Source organism: Dendrobates tinctorius, unplaced genomic scaffold (assembly GCF_039654945.1).
Source record: "Dendrobates tinctorius isolate UK_male_01 unplaced genomic scaffold, ASM3965494v1 ptg000005l, whole genome shotgun sequence".
Classification (NCBI taxonomy): domain Eukaryota; kingdom Metazoa; phylum Chordata; class Amphibia; order Anura; family Dendrobatidae; genus Dendrobates; species Dendrobates tinctorius.
Window position 1 is genome coordinate 23,827,834 of NW_027361673.1, and position 14,667 is coordinate 23,842,500.

The following is a 14,667-nucleotide window of genomic DNA, read 5'->3' on the forward strand; positions in this document are numbered from 1 at the left end:
GGGGGATGTTTACTATGCCACAAATCTTACTCCAGCCAGGGACTGGAGTAAGACTTATGGCGATGCGCACACTACTAGTCAGACTCTTCTCACACTCCATCACGCCCGCTCATCAAGACTAGCATGAAGATTGCTGATCTTGATTAATTGGGGCCGTGGACTATGTTATTGGGTGATGTGTGCGGTAACACCAAACCCCCAAAACGGTCACATATGAAAATGCAATCCTGTGTAAACTTGTGACCCTTTGTAAAATAAAATTTAAATGACACTTCCGTGTCCTACCACATGCCCTGGTCAGCCACGGAGATGGTGATTTAATCTCTCAATAACAACTGAAGTATCTGTACAAGATCATCACATTTCTACTCTCCGCAGAATTAACTTCTGTTTTTTTCCCCCAGATTTTATAAAATATGTGTGTGTGTGTATATGTATGTATATGTATGTATATGTGTATATATATATATATATATATATATATATATATATATATATATATATATATATATATTCCATTTATCAAAAAATAAATTAATTACCATGTAAAGTCTTCACATCCTGTTCCATCCAGATGTGTCCGGATCCCAGTATTCGAAGCGGCGAAAGTTCACCGACCGCCGTATTGGGACATCCAAGTGATGGGTGTCTCAATGTGGAAACTGCTGGTGGTACCAACGTATTGTGCGGTACCACCAGCAGAACACCGTCGCACGACACACGAGGAGCGCATGTGCAGTTTTAATGTGACCACCGCTATCTGCACAAAGATGGCGGCGGTCTGATTTACTGCTCCTATTCCGCGCAGGCGCAGTGAATCATTAAGCTGGTCTCGGCAGCAGTTGTGCGACGTGTCTACAGGCAGAGGAAGCTGGTCACATTTAAAGGGGTTTTCCTACGAACGAAAGTTCATTTTAAAAATTGTGTCTGACTTTGTACGGAGCATACCACATCTCCTGGGCAGGGGAGGAAGCAAAAGACAATACTGACATTACAGCAGGGGATCACAGAGGATTCATTTTGTGAGGTAAAATATTTCACTGACTGTTTTTAAACAATATTTTACCTCACAAAATGTATCCTCTGCGATCTCCTGCTGTAATGTCAGTATTGTCTTTGGCTTCCTCCCCTGCTCAGGAGCTGTGGTATGTTGTGTACACGGTAAAACACAGACCATTTTTAAAATGAACTTTTGTTTGTGGGAAAACCCCTTTAAATAGAAATTCCTCCTGACATGCTGTGCACTGACTGTTTAGTGATGGGGTACACAGATCAAACAAGAGATGACATGAGAGGAGAAGACAGCAGATGGGGGAGAGAGAAAGGGCACAGGGGGGAGAGAGACAGAGCACAGGGGGAGACGGCTCAAACGGGACAGCACAGGAAAGCGAGACACAGCAGACAAGTGGGATAGCACATGCGGTAGACAGGTCAAAGAAGAGAGAGTGGATAGGTGGGTGAGCACATGGGGGGAGAGATTGTCATCGCTGCAGTGCTTGCCCCCATCGTGACATTACCGCATCGGGCCTCCATCTAGTTAATCATAATAAAAAAGTTTGTATTGTATTTTTTGCTGATGTCCTGCAGTGTTTTTAATTGGGATGTTTAAAACCTCATTCCATTTGTAGGAAGGAGAATATTTAGCATTTTAACCCGGGTGCTTTGCTGGAATTAAAATGGTAACTTCGGATGATTAGTACAATGTTGTATGTAGTAATCTGACTGTAAATTATAAATGGGATACAAGGTTAGATCTCTCCAGCTTTCCTAATTGGCTTTGGCGTCGTTAAGCGGTCTCTTCCAGTGTGTACTTCTTGGCCTTCTCCTTTTGCAGTAAAATGTTTGCATTAACTTTTTATTCTACAGATTTCGTACAGTCCACTCCCTGTATAAAATGACAAGTCTAATTTCTTCATGATGTGGTGAAAAGATGCCCATGACATAGTAATGGCATGCGGGAATGAGGAGCATGGGAATCGGATAAATATAAAGCCCAATGTATAGAAATGCCAATCAGATTTCCAATCCGTATCCTCTGCATAGGGAATAATAGGTGGATCAGCAGTGGCTTAATCGTGGACTGGAATGGATGGTCATTTTACCCATTCCCTCAGTTTCAAGACTGTGGCTGGAAGCCGTCTATAATGAACTAGATGGTGGCCCGATTCTAACGCATCGGGTATTCTCGAATCTTTCTCTCTCTCTCTCTTTCTCTCTCTTTCTCTCTCTTTCTCTCTTTTTCTCTCTCTTTCTCTCTTTTTCTCTCTCTCGCGCTCTCTCTCGCGCTCTCTCTCGCGCTCTCTCTCGCGCTCTCTCTCGCGCTCTCTCTCGCGCTCTCTCTCGCGCTCTCTCTCGCGCTCTCTCTCGCGCTCTCTCGCGCTCTCTCTCGCGCTCTCTCTCGCGCTCTCTCTCGCGCTCTCTCTCGCGCTCTCTCTCGCGCTCTCTCTCGCGCTCTCTCTCGCGCGCTCTCTCGCGCGCTCTCTCGCGCGCTCTCTCGCGCTCTCTCTCGCGCGCTCTCTCGCGCTCTCTCTCGCGCTCTCTCTCGCGCTCTCTCTCGCGCTCTCTCTCGCGCTCTCTCTCGCGCGCTCTCTCGCGCGCTCTCTCGCGCTCTCTCTCGCGCTCTCTCTCGCGCGCTCTCTCGCGCGCTCTCTCGCGCGCTCTCTCGCGCGCTCTCTCGCGCGCTCTCTCTCTCGCGCGCTCTCTCTCTCGCGCTCTCTCTCTCGCGCTCGCGCTCTTTCTCGCGCTCTTTCTCTCTCTCTCTCGCGCTCTTTCTCTCTCTCTCTCGCGCTCTCTCTCTTTCTCTCTCTCTCTCTCTCGCGCTCTTTCTCTCTCTCTCTCTCTCGCGCTCTTTCTCTCTCTCTCTCTCTCTCGCGCTCTTTCTCTCTCTCTCTCTCTCGCGCTCTTTCTCTCTCTCTCTCTCGCGCGCTCTTTCTCTCTCTCTCTCGCGCGCGCGCTCTTTCTCTCTCTCTCTCGCGCGCGCGCGCTCTTTCTCTCTCTCTCTCGCGCGCGCGCGCTCTTTCTCTCTCTCTCTCTCGCGCGCGCGCGCTCTTTCTCTCTCTCTCTCGCGCGCTCGCGCTCTTTCTCTCTCTCTCTCTCGCGCGCTCTTTCTCTCTCTCTCTCTCTCGCGCTCTTTCTCTCTCTCTCTCGCGCGCGCGCGCTCTTTCTCTCTCTCTCGCGCGCGCGCGCTCTTTCTCTCTCTCTCTCTCTCTCTCGCGCGCGCTCTTTCTCTCTCTCTCTCTCGCTCTCGCGCGCGCGCGCGCTCTTTCTCTCTCTCTCTCTCGCTCTCGCGCGCGCGCGCGCTCTTTCTCTCTCTCGCGCGCGCGCGCTCTTTCTCTCTCTCTCTCTCTCTCTCTCTCTCTCTCTCTCTCTCTCTCGCGCGCGCGCGCTCTTTCTCTCTCTCTCGCTCTTTCTCCCCCACTCCCAAGGCGTGCATCGTTCGAAAGCGCTGATTGGTGGCGGCTGGCCGCCACCAATCAGCACCACAGGATTTCCGTGACAGACAGAATTAGACAATTATATAGTAGATGGTAACTGCTGAACATGGCGTTTTATGCTCATTTAGGGATGCTCTGCTATTTCTGCATGTCCCAAATCCCCAACTTTCAATACTTTTTCTAACAGTCCTGCAGTTAAGGCAAAAGGGGACCGGACTCCTTCATTTTGTGTCCTCCAGTGATCTAGAATTTTTTACTTTTCCAGTGTATGAATAACAGTTTCTGAATGGAAATCCCTGTAAAAGATTTGGAAGAAACATCTTACATAATGCGGATGAAGAGTAAATCTAGAATTTAAAAGTATATAAATATTGCAAAGCCTCATGAAGGAGGTTGCTAAAACACAAAAATGCCATTGAGTAGATGAGTAGAGGATGGTGGCTGTATACGGGGCAGCTGACAGATTCCCTATAAATAAAACCTAGGTTGTTGCATTTTTACTTGTTTGCTTCCTGTAGAACTCTGTAAGGAGCAATTCTGTAGCTACTCGCGGGTCTTGTTGACCTAGATGATTTCAGTTTTATGATCTAAAGAAGCTGCTGAAATGAAACACTCTAATGAAATATTTGAGGACTCCCTTCCCCCTACACAACCCACCCCATCTCTTAATCCACAGCAATTCGTTCCTATCACTTGGGGATCCGGTCTTTATTCCTACGCTTTCCCCGCTGACTATCTGCCCAGATAGTGTAAAATTACATGAATGTAATGCATGGACGGCTGGCCCCGGCTCATAGAAGGCCGATGTTATCTGCCTGATCTGAATTTATGTATTTTGTTTTGTGGGTTTTTGGTTTTAAACTTGTATTCAGGATGTCTAAAAAAAAAAAAAAAAAAAAAAAAAAAAAAAAATGCTAACATTTCTATGTGTAGCCGATCAGGAAATAATCCATGCACCTATTTTAACACTGTTTTTTTCTTCTGCAGGTGTACCCCGGGTTGATGGTGACAGCCGGACTTATCCATTGGGTTCTAAACATGCTGAACATCACCGTACACATAAGGGACGTGTGTGTGTTCCTAGCACCCGTTTTCAGCGGCCTTACATCCATTTCCACCTTTTTGCTCACTCGAGAACTGTGGAATCAGGGAGCAGGACTGCTAGCTGCCTGCTTCATTGCTATAGTGCCAGGCTACATATCCCGGTCGGTAGCAGGATCCTTTGACAATGAAGGCATTGCTATTTTTGCACTGCAGTTTACATATTATTTGTGGGTAAGTAATTGGATTTTCCTCTTCCCTGTAGCTTTTCTCCACGCTCTGGCAGCGAAACAGTAACTACCTTTATGAACTGCATAAAATGTCTGAACATTCATCTGCATTTTCCTCACACGCCACTGGCTTTTCAACATGCCCCATCACAATTTTTAGGAACGAATAGAGATTCTGCCTGTTTCCAGAGACATTGTATGTAGCCATTTCTTACTGTTTTTGCAGCACTTTCTTGTCATTTGAAATCGGCTTCCCCTCTGCTGGTTTGCCCATGGCTAGTGGGCATTTCCCCTCATGTTTGTGGCATATGTGGCTTGTTACTGAGCATGTTTTCCTTATGCAGATTATTCAGGCACCGTTACATTTATGACCCAGAGTTCACCGTTTTTAGTAGGCTCTGGGTGACGCGTCCTGGATCATTAATGAAGGTGCTGGCAGTTTATTGTTGGCTGTAACTACCGATCTCCTGTAAATGTTTATTGACTCGCTTAGCACGGTTTTAATATTTTTATCGTCTCTATTAAGTACTCGCTTGTGCAATAAAGATTCAGGGACTATTGCATTAACGCTTAGGATAGGGCTCCAAATGATGGGTTAATGGTTACAAGACATCCTGGAGCCTTTTATCATAGCATGGACGTTAAAAGCTTCAAGGAGTCCTACAAGCTTACAAAGAAAAAACACTTTTACAGGGATCATCTCAAGTTGTCTCTCTTGAGCAGCTCAGAGCTCTGCAGTCTCCTTACTGCCTCGTTTCTGGCAGAGCTGGTACTCCTACTTGAGTGACTGTTCTGCTGAGCAGAGCTGTAGTATTAGTAGATCTATAAAGCTCTGCTATAACACAATTAGTCTCAGAGGATTGTTCTGGAGTGTACACGATCACTGTATTTTCACAAAGCGAGGGCATTTTAATGAGCACACAGCTGTGTACAGTGAGATCCCTGATTAGACCTGCTGTGGGGCTGGTGGTATTGGAAGATTTATGACCACAACTAGTCAGAAGCTGGGAGGGAGGTGAGCAAATGCTCTATAGATATCAGTGGCCTGGAAGAGAGGTGGCAGGCATATTGGGAATTAACGTCTCTCCTGGAATGTGGCTACTGCAAAATCTTGGCCAGGGTCTAGGCATTCACTAGTGGCCGAGCTCAATGTATACTAGCTTTACACTATGAAAGACAAATGTTCTCATTGCAGGAGAATGGCAGCAGAAAGAAAAATCAAGTCAATTGCAAACTTGCTCATTTTTATGCTGGCTGGTTGACTAAGGCAATTTAATGACTTAAGAATACCCTTAGATACTTTTTGGGAAATTGGTGCACGGTGTTTGTTCATCCCCTAATCAACCCCCCCAAGATTATTTTCACAAGTTGCATTTTTGCTGTGTTTTTTTTCTGGAGGCAAAACCCTAAACCTGCTCTCTTTATGACCCCAAAGTTTTTGTGCATCTGTTGATATTCTAATAAACACATTTCCGCAGTTTCATTAGCTTTGGCTGCATTTTCATTGTGAATGCGTCAGAAGTGTAAGTGAAATAGCTCCAAAGATTATCCCTCTCCCACGTACGATTTACCTTGTGTGGTGGGATTCAGTTTATGCTCGCTGAGTATGTGTTGGGTGTGTGGACGCAACGGCTTTTAGATGCCGACGTCCCTGCGGAGTTATCCAAGGCAAAGACTCTTCAGAAAAAGGTCAGCGGTGTTTTTCTTGAAGCTTCTTTAGAGGCAGTTTTGCTGCTGACATTGTCTTTTCTACATTCTGGGAGCCTCCAGAAGAATGAGCTGGTCCCTTTTCTCAGCCACTTCACGGCTTTTGAAGCCTTAAGCAGTTAACAAGTGACAAGATTGAACATATGCACAGCTTGTCGTTTTGACATTGTTGCTTTATATTTGTGGGATCCAGGAGCAATCCGTCTGTAAAAGACAAGGATACACCAGCTTTATAAGGTCCATACACACAAGCATTGAAAGCCAGCTCTCCCCTGTGTACACAGTTGTTTTACTCATAACCTCTGACCAATGTTTCTGATATCAAAGTATTTACCAGGAGCATCACATTCACATGACCGCGTCAGGTATCGTCTAAGAGGAAAAAAACAGTCACTTAAAACTTATCCCACCTACTAACTCATGAGTAAGACTGCTTAGTGCAGTCGAAACGCGTCGACTGGGTCATGTCGACCATGTACATTTTTCTTTTGTATGCACTATAATTTCTTTTGAAAAAGAAAAGGAAAATCCAGTCCTTTTGTGCTGGACTCAAATTTTTTTTTCTATTATCCTTAGTGTTTAAAAGTAGTGGTCATCTCCTTTAAATACGCGGAGAGGTAAGGCTACATTCACTCTTCCGTTTTACATCCAGCAAGTACGGGCCGCTTTTCTGCCATGTGCCATTTGTTTTGCTGCTGATTTCTTTGTATCGGTCACAGTTACTACTTGTAAAACCATTGATTTTACTGCCTTAATGCACGTAATAGACTAGCTGATCGCGGCAGTTAAAGGGAACCTGTCACCACGGTGTGACCGATATGAGGTACGGCCATGACCTTTTCAGGGCTTATCTACAGCATTCTATAATGCTGTATATAAGCACCCAACCCGACCTGGAAGAAAAGAAAAAGGACGACTTATACTCACCTGTTCAGCTTATTGATAGTGGGGTCAATCAATGTAAATGGGTATTCAATACGCTCATCTTATTGATGGCGTTCCCAGCAGTGAGAAAATCTATTAAGCTGAATGAGAGAGGATTGATCAAGGTTCTTTTTTTCTATTTAGGTGGCGTTTATTTCAGGAAAGATCCTAGCCTGGGGGCGTTTGTTGCCGCAGTATTGGAATAAGAGTCTAGCTACCTTTTGTCTAGTGTCTGTAAAGACCCTGCTTTATTGTATAGCGCTGCGTGCAAGATCTAGCTTTAGAAAAACCATCCAGAACCTGACTCTCTTCTTAAGGCTTGTTTTTGGTCTGTGAGCGATTTCCGATTTCATTTGCGGTGCGGGAGGCATTTTGATTACTACCTGGGTAGGACTGCCTGCAGCCATTACAATTATAAGCTGGTCGCCTTGTAAAATTACCAGATTCTGCCTTTGGAGACAGATCGGAGAGGCATAGTTGAGACTCATCGAGGTATCCGCAGGCGTTGTCAGTCATGAGAATATTCTCACTTTCACGTATATTTTTCCCCATTGAACAATGAGGCTTGGAAAGTTCCAAAGATCTGCTCCTTCTTGAAAACTTTCAAACCATAAGACAAAAATGTCAGATCGACGTGTAAGCTGAATTTGCAGAGACTTGGTGCATTAAAAGCATCAGAAGTTCACATCCGCAATGCAAATGGGAAGAAAAGCTCGCTAGATAATAAGCGAGTATTATAGTAAGTGGTGGTTGGGAGGAACAAGTCAATTCTCCAGTGTTTCCTGCTCTTTGTCATCCTTTTATTAGGCAGGATTGCTTATTATTTTAAGTACATTTATTTCAAGAGTGACAGAGTCTCCTTAATAATTCTATCGGGATCTTTTACCCCTTTAAACTGTGCATAGCAGATTTACTGCAGAAAATGTCTTTAGTGAAAACCAAATGTTTTCTGTTGGATATCTGCTGCAAATATTGCATCTGTTTTCTGTGCAGAAAAAGTCGGGTCATAAAATTAAAAAAAAGCCTATACTCTAATCGCCTGGCTTACCCATGGCTCCTTTGCCTGTGTCTGTACAATTTGTCCTCTTTTGATGCCCATGTGGTAACTGAGGCCTGGAAATCCCAGTGTAGAGGAGTATAGCGATTTTGTCGTGGGACTCATCTGCCCCACAGAAAATGTCCATCTTGTGAAATTTGCCAAACCTCATCCAATTGTTGCTACACTATTACTGAATGGATTTTGTGCCCAAACATCTATCTGAAGTCATGTGACAAGGCTCGTTAAAGGGTCTACATTGACTTTTCGGATTGCTACTTCTGATAGGTGGCACGAGAGTTCTAGTCCTCTTCCTCTTTTGAAGAGACAATTTGCATATTTCCCAGAGGAGCATTGCGGCTTTAAGACTCCTCATCTCGGCATGCTTAGGCCTGGATCACACTTCCGTTTTTTAAAATCCGTCATTTTCTGTTAAACGGATCCGCCATTTTTTTGGCGGATCCGTTTTTTGGTCCCATAGACTTCTATTAGCGGTTACCGCGGATCCGTCAAAAAAACGGATCTGTTTGTATCCGTTTGCGGTAAAACGGAAACGGATCCGTTTTTTCACACAAAAACAGATGCAAAAAAACGGATGGCGGATGCCAAAAAACGGATGTGTGAAACAGGCCTTAGCAATGTCAATCTCGGCAAGGAGAAACTATACTACTTGGATATCGTGCCCAAACATCCAAGTGGAAATTTTGTATAACAAACATGTCTAAACATCACATGGTGCTATGATAATAACCCATCCTATGTAATCACTGGGGGTCTGACCACTAAGACCACCCCTAGAACAGGGATCCCAATGTCTTCAGGGTGCTTGGAGCAATAGTACACATTCGCGACCATTTATTTTCATGGTCTACGGGACAGAGTGCAATGGCTGAAAGCTTATGGAGCTTCACTACAGGAAAGACGTGGTGGTCACAACTTGCACACTACCACTCCATTTGCACCGGAAACTTTGAAGCCCCCTGTCTTATGATCAATGGGGGTCCAAGCCGCTGGACCTTAGCATTACATTTATCATCTATCATGTGGGAGTATCCTAGTAGCCTTGAAATAGAATACAGACACTATATTGACGGCGGTGAACAGCTGTATAGAAGTGACGGTCCCCTGTAAAGTTTATTATGCAGGGCTGTGTACGGCTTGTCCCCCCTCTACCATGACTATTGCGTTGGTGATTTACCTGCCTGGTTGTCATTGAAGTACATGAAAGTGAAATGAAAGAGCTTGGGGCAAAATGGATCCATTATAGAAACTGTGTTTTTTGTTGCCTCCATGATCGAATTATTATATCGGTGCTGCCTTTTTAGCACGCCTGTTTGCTCTCCGACTAGGATGGTGATTTTCAGAGAATATTAAAGAAACAATTCTTATAGATTTTATATAAAAATACAGAAGGTTTCTATTGTAGGCGAGTCGAGGATTGCAGCATAGAGCTTTTATGTTTGTAAAGTGATGCACAATTTAGTAGGACATGTTCCATCCTTTAAAGAGATCGTCTTGTGAAAACAAGTTATTGGAGGACCGGGGAACTCTGTGATGCCATGTACCAGCAGTGCACATGCTCGACTCCTGCATTTATTCTCTGTGGGTCTGATGAGCACTGAGCTCTGCTTCTCTTACAGACCCATAAATAAGAATAACATGGCAGTCAAGCATCTGAACTGCCCTTCCATTTTGTATTAGTGATTTAAGATTCCCCTTTGTGGCAGGCAGTGGGGGTCTCAGTGGTGGGATCCCCACTAATCAGTAATTTATCGCCCATCTCGTGTCTAGGTGCTAACTATTCACTGGACAGCCCCTTGGAGTGTGTTTTCCACTACTAAACACCGGTAAAGTGAGATTTGCATCCGTGTTAGCCTTTCCATTTTTAGGTTTTGTCATAGGAAGAGAAAAACAAACGAGAGAAGCAAATGAGTGCAGTACCTGACCTGTTACAAGATGCTGAAAGTCCTGCATCTCGTGTATCTCATCTGTCCTACCCCTACCATATAACACATTGTTACCTAGGCCATGTCCATTGTTAGGTTTTCCACTATCTGTGGATGGGAAGTACTCACTAGGCCGGTCGTTGAGGCATATGTTGGGATGCTCAGGGCTAAACCAGAATCTCAGGTACTTGGTAACATGCAGCACCCCGTGCACCGTTCGGCTCCACAGAACCCACGGTCCTCGCTGAGTCTTGGTGTGCTTAAAGGGAAACTGTCACCCCTTTTTTGAGATATCCTATAATATCATTCAATTGTGTGTCACATAAGGATTCTCTTGGTACTTTTGCTTCCCCCTGACCCCGCACCTTTCATGCATAAATACCTTTTTTTTATATCGGTTCAGATGTATAAACTGCCACGGTTCAGTCCGCTGGGCGGGGCTTATTCAACTACTTCCCCCCTCCCTGTCTTGCTTTACACCAGAAGAAATGCATAGAGCAAGACAGGGAGGGGGGAAGCAGGTGAATAAGCCCCGCCCAGCGGACCGGACAGCGGCAGTTTATACATCTGAACAGATATAAAAAGGTATTTATGCATGAAAGGTGCGGGGTCAGGGGGAAGCAAAAGAGAATCCTTATGGGACACACAATTGAATGATATCATTATATGATATCTCAAAAAAGGGGTGACAGATTCCCTTTAACACGGATTAGTGTCCGTTAACGTCCGTGATGACCCCACAGGTTCCCGGATACCTCTTATCCTCAGAGGCGTCCTCTCTCTGTTGGTATATCACAGACCCTCTCTCTCTGGTTCAGCCTAGCCAGCACTGCTGCCCGTGCACAAAAACTCAGACTCCATCTTGGGTCTCCAGACACCCCCTTGGGTGGGTATATAGGTGACTGGACCCCACCCAGCTCTCCAAGTCACCTGGAAGCCTCCCAATGTATAATAAACCTTCAGCAGTAGATCTGCTGAGCAAAACACGCCCAGGCTTCCGTCACAGGGCCACCCACCCCTGCGATACATACCGCCCATTACCCACATGGCCACTCGCCATACCACACCACGCACTGCTCCGAACCCTGGATTTTTTTTTTTTTATATTTCCACTGTATTATATGCTGTCATTGCTGCCTTGTGTATGTCTGATTTGAAATTTAGTTAAAATGCTAGTTACTGTCTGGGGAAGAAAACTTCTGTGGTGCGCCCTGTAAGGCCATGTGCACACATTGCGGATTCTGATGCTGATCCGCAGCATTTTTGGACGTGCGGAATTGCATCAGCACAGCCAATGTTAGTGAATGGTAGGTTAAGAATTGCTTGGCACATGCTGCGGAAAAATCCGCGCAGATTTGCAGCAGGTTTTTTCCGCAGCATGTCAGTTCTTTTTGCGGATCCGCAGCAGTGGTTTTCGGTCTGGCACATATTTTCTCTATCTCTCTTGGTTCTGCATGCATTTACTCAACCTGTGCACACAGCCTAACAAGGAGTTTTCTTAGGGACACAGCCATGTTAACATCATGAAGATTGGTAAAATACCTGAATGAAATCTGATTTACTTCAATCTCCTTAACAACATGTCTTCTGCGATTGCACCATGTAGCATTGAAGAAGTTTTTTTTTTTTCTTTTTTCTCTAAAACTATGCTTTACTCAGAAACTGCTGCAAACATTCCAATTTCAGTCTTGTTTTGGAGTCCCACTGCTTGCTTTTAGATGTCAGCTGCATTGTACAACTTGCATGCCTCTCAAACGGCCGGGATCAGTGATGGCACTGAGGCGCGTGCTGTCACTAAATTGCCTACCACCCCTGATGCGATGTCATCCGAAAGCCTAAGTTTTTTAATTTCCCTCCCCCAAACAATTAGTTATACAATCCATTATTTGTACCTCCGATATGGTGCAATGTAAATGGCTTAAAAAAACGAACAAAAAAGCCCTGCATCATCCAAGGAGTTTCCGAGCCAGAAAAGTCCACACTTCTTTTAAATATAAGTTAGAACTTTATTAGGCCGGGTGCCCCCATCATTCTATAGCCACTTCATCCTGGGGCCCAGAAACTCCTCTTCTAGTCCAGTTAAAGGGAATCCATCACCAGGAATTAGCTATCTCCTAAAAGTAGCATAATGTAGGAAACGAGACCCTGATTCCAGGGATGTAGTCAAGTGTGTACATTGTATGGTGACTTGGCGTGGTTTGTCTAGCAGGCACACTAGACCTAGTCTGTGCAGTGGTAATCTCCTGCTGATAAAACATTTGTTGTATTGAAACAGCAGCGCACAGTGACACATCGCTGAAATCAGGGTCTCTGTCCCCACCTCATGCTGTCCTCAGATAACATAGCAAAAGCTGCTAACAGATTCCCTTTAATTTATTGCGTTGGCATTTGATTGTACGCATGTCATCAATACTCCTCTGTGTGAGGACGTCTGATTGCTTATTTAAAAAGCTAAGTCAGCCCCGCTTCTCTTAAAATGTCAGCCATTATAATTTTCATAGCCAGCCTCCTTCTATAAAGCATGATAAAGTCTCTGCGTCTGATGATGAGGAATAGCCGTTGGAAACCAAAATTGTAGAAGAAAAGTAGTAATGCTCCCGTATTTTATCCCTATTCTCGGTAATGAAAGCTTCCTCTCGGCGGAGTAAGTTGTTGTAAATCCATTGTTACGTATCCCTTATAGGAGATGGCCACGTTCTCTGGTCACGTGCAGGGAGTTTGCGTTTGTTGGGCAATCCCTGCATGTGTGGCGGCTGTCGAGCAGCGACGAGACATGCGGCAGCGTGGACTCGAGCACAGTATTCGAGAATGCTGAAAATACTCAATAAGGACACGAGCGTGCTCGAATAACGCATTATCGGAGCACGCTCGCTCATCACTATCTGGCATGTTAATAGTACTGTTTAGGGAATGTTCACACTTAGATTTTTAACTAAGGTTTTAATATAGATCTGTTCAAAAATGCACAGCAAAAAATCACAACAAATTATGCAGAATTTGGAGTAGGTCGGCAACAAACTGTATGAACATCCCCTAAATAGGAATCATTAGCTGTTATAGTGCAAGAAATCTGTCCGGGCCACGTCTGTCATGTCAACAAACATTCATCGCTTCCATTACTAACAGAGGAGTTATGAATTTACCTTTGGACTATAAAACAGGTTTGTAAAAGGACTTGTCACCGGTCAAAAGGGGTCAGTTTTTGCTCTTTTTATTTGCAGCTAATTTCGTGCTCTTTCCAAGGCAACATTGCTCCAAATTCTCTGGAGGGTCTTCGGCTTGCTCTGAATAATTATCCTTTGAGCAACACCGTCAAGGCCTATATTTCTAGAACTATATGGTGAATTTGAAAAAATATAAAAACAAACAAAAAAAAACAAACTGATTACTCAGCGGAGGAGCAGGAATAAATAAATACAAACCTTGTTCACTTTTAAGCTTAGGGACAGGTCTTTCACGTTCTGTATTTTGTACTGTTAACTTACTTTTGATGCCCCCTTTGTGTAGAGATAAATGACTGCTGTAGACAGTGTATTCTGCTATACCTGGCGCAAGGCCATGATCAGCAGTGATACCTGCGCGTGTGTCCTGAGACCACAGAGGCCAGTGATTGCTTCCAAACCCCTTAAGTACAATTAAAAAGTATTTAAAGTCTCTTCCACAGCAGAGCCCTATATTTGGAAATATTGTCGTCTAGAGGCAAATAAGAAAAAAAAAATTGTCGTCATACAATAGTAGACATGGTTCCCATTCACTTATATGGGAGCCCTGTCATGGCAGTATACAAAGAAGCATAGAACACACAAAAACACAAGCACAACGTCCAATACTACTAAAACAGAACACTTTATAAGACTGTTTCCCACCACATTTTCTTTAAAAAAGGAAAGCGCGGGTTATTATTTCTGCAGTTTTATTTTAGTTTTCATGTGTTGTCATCTGAGGATTTTCATGTGAGTCACTAAGCTGTCACTTTAATAATAGAGCAGGAAACAAAGAAAGAGCAGCACATAAAAAAAATCACAGAAGGCGAGAACTTCCACACGTTCCATGAATTGTGTAAAACTTGGCACTAAAGATGCAAATTGTGTCACGTTGCTAGACAGAAAACATTGAACAGCAGCTGTGTTATTCTCTGCCATCAGAGAACTGGATTAAATAATGTGTGCTGGTGACAGATTCCCTTTAAAAAGATCATTGCAAAAAAATGGGTTGTGGTTGGGTCTTCCAGCAAGACAATGACCCAAAACATACAACCAAGTATACATACACAAGAGATTGCCCCTCATCAGGACCCAGATATAAAAGTGTCAGAATATAAGTGCATCAATGACAGATGTAAATCCATT

General features: G+C 44.3%; 1 protein-coding gene across 1 annotated transcript in view; it reads left to right on the top strand.

The window, feature by feature from the left end:
- STT3B (STT3 oligosaccharyltransferase complex catalytic subunit B) overlaps window positions 1–14,667 on the top strand; it is a 136,343-nt gene that overhangs the window by 59,551 nt on the left and 62,125 nt on the right. Inside the window, exon 3 of the mRNA XM_073568658.1 lies at window positions 4,422–4,709. Within this exon, the coding sequence (XP_073424759.1) occupies window positions 4,422–4,709 (288 nt within the window). The remainder of the gene's footprint in view (window positions 1–4,421; window positions 4,710–14,667) is intronic.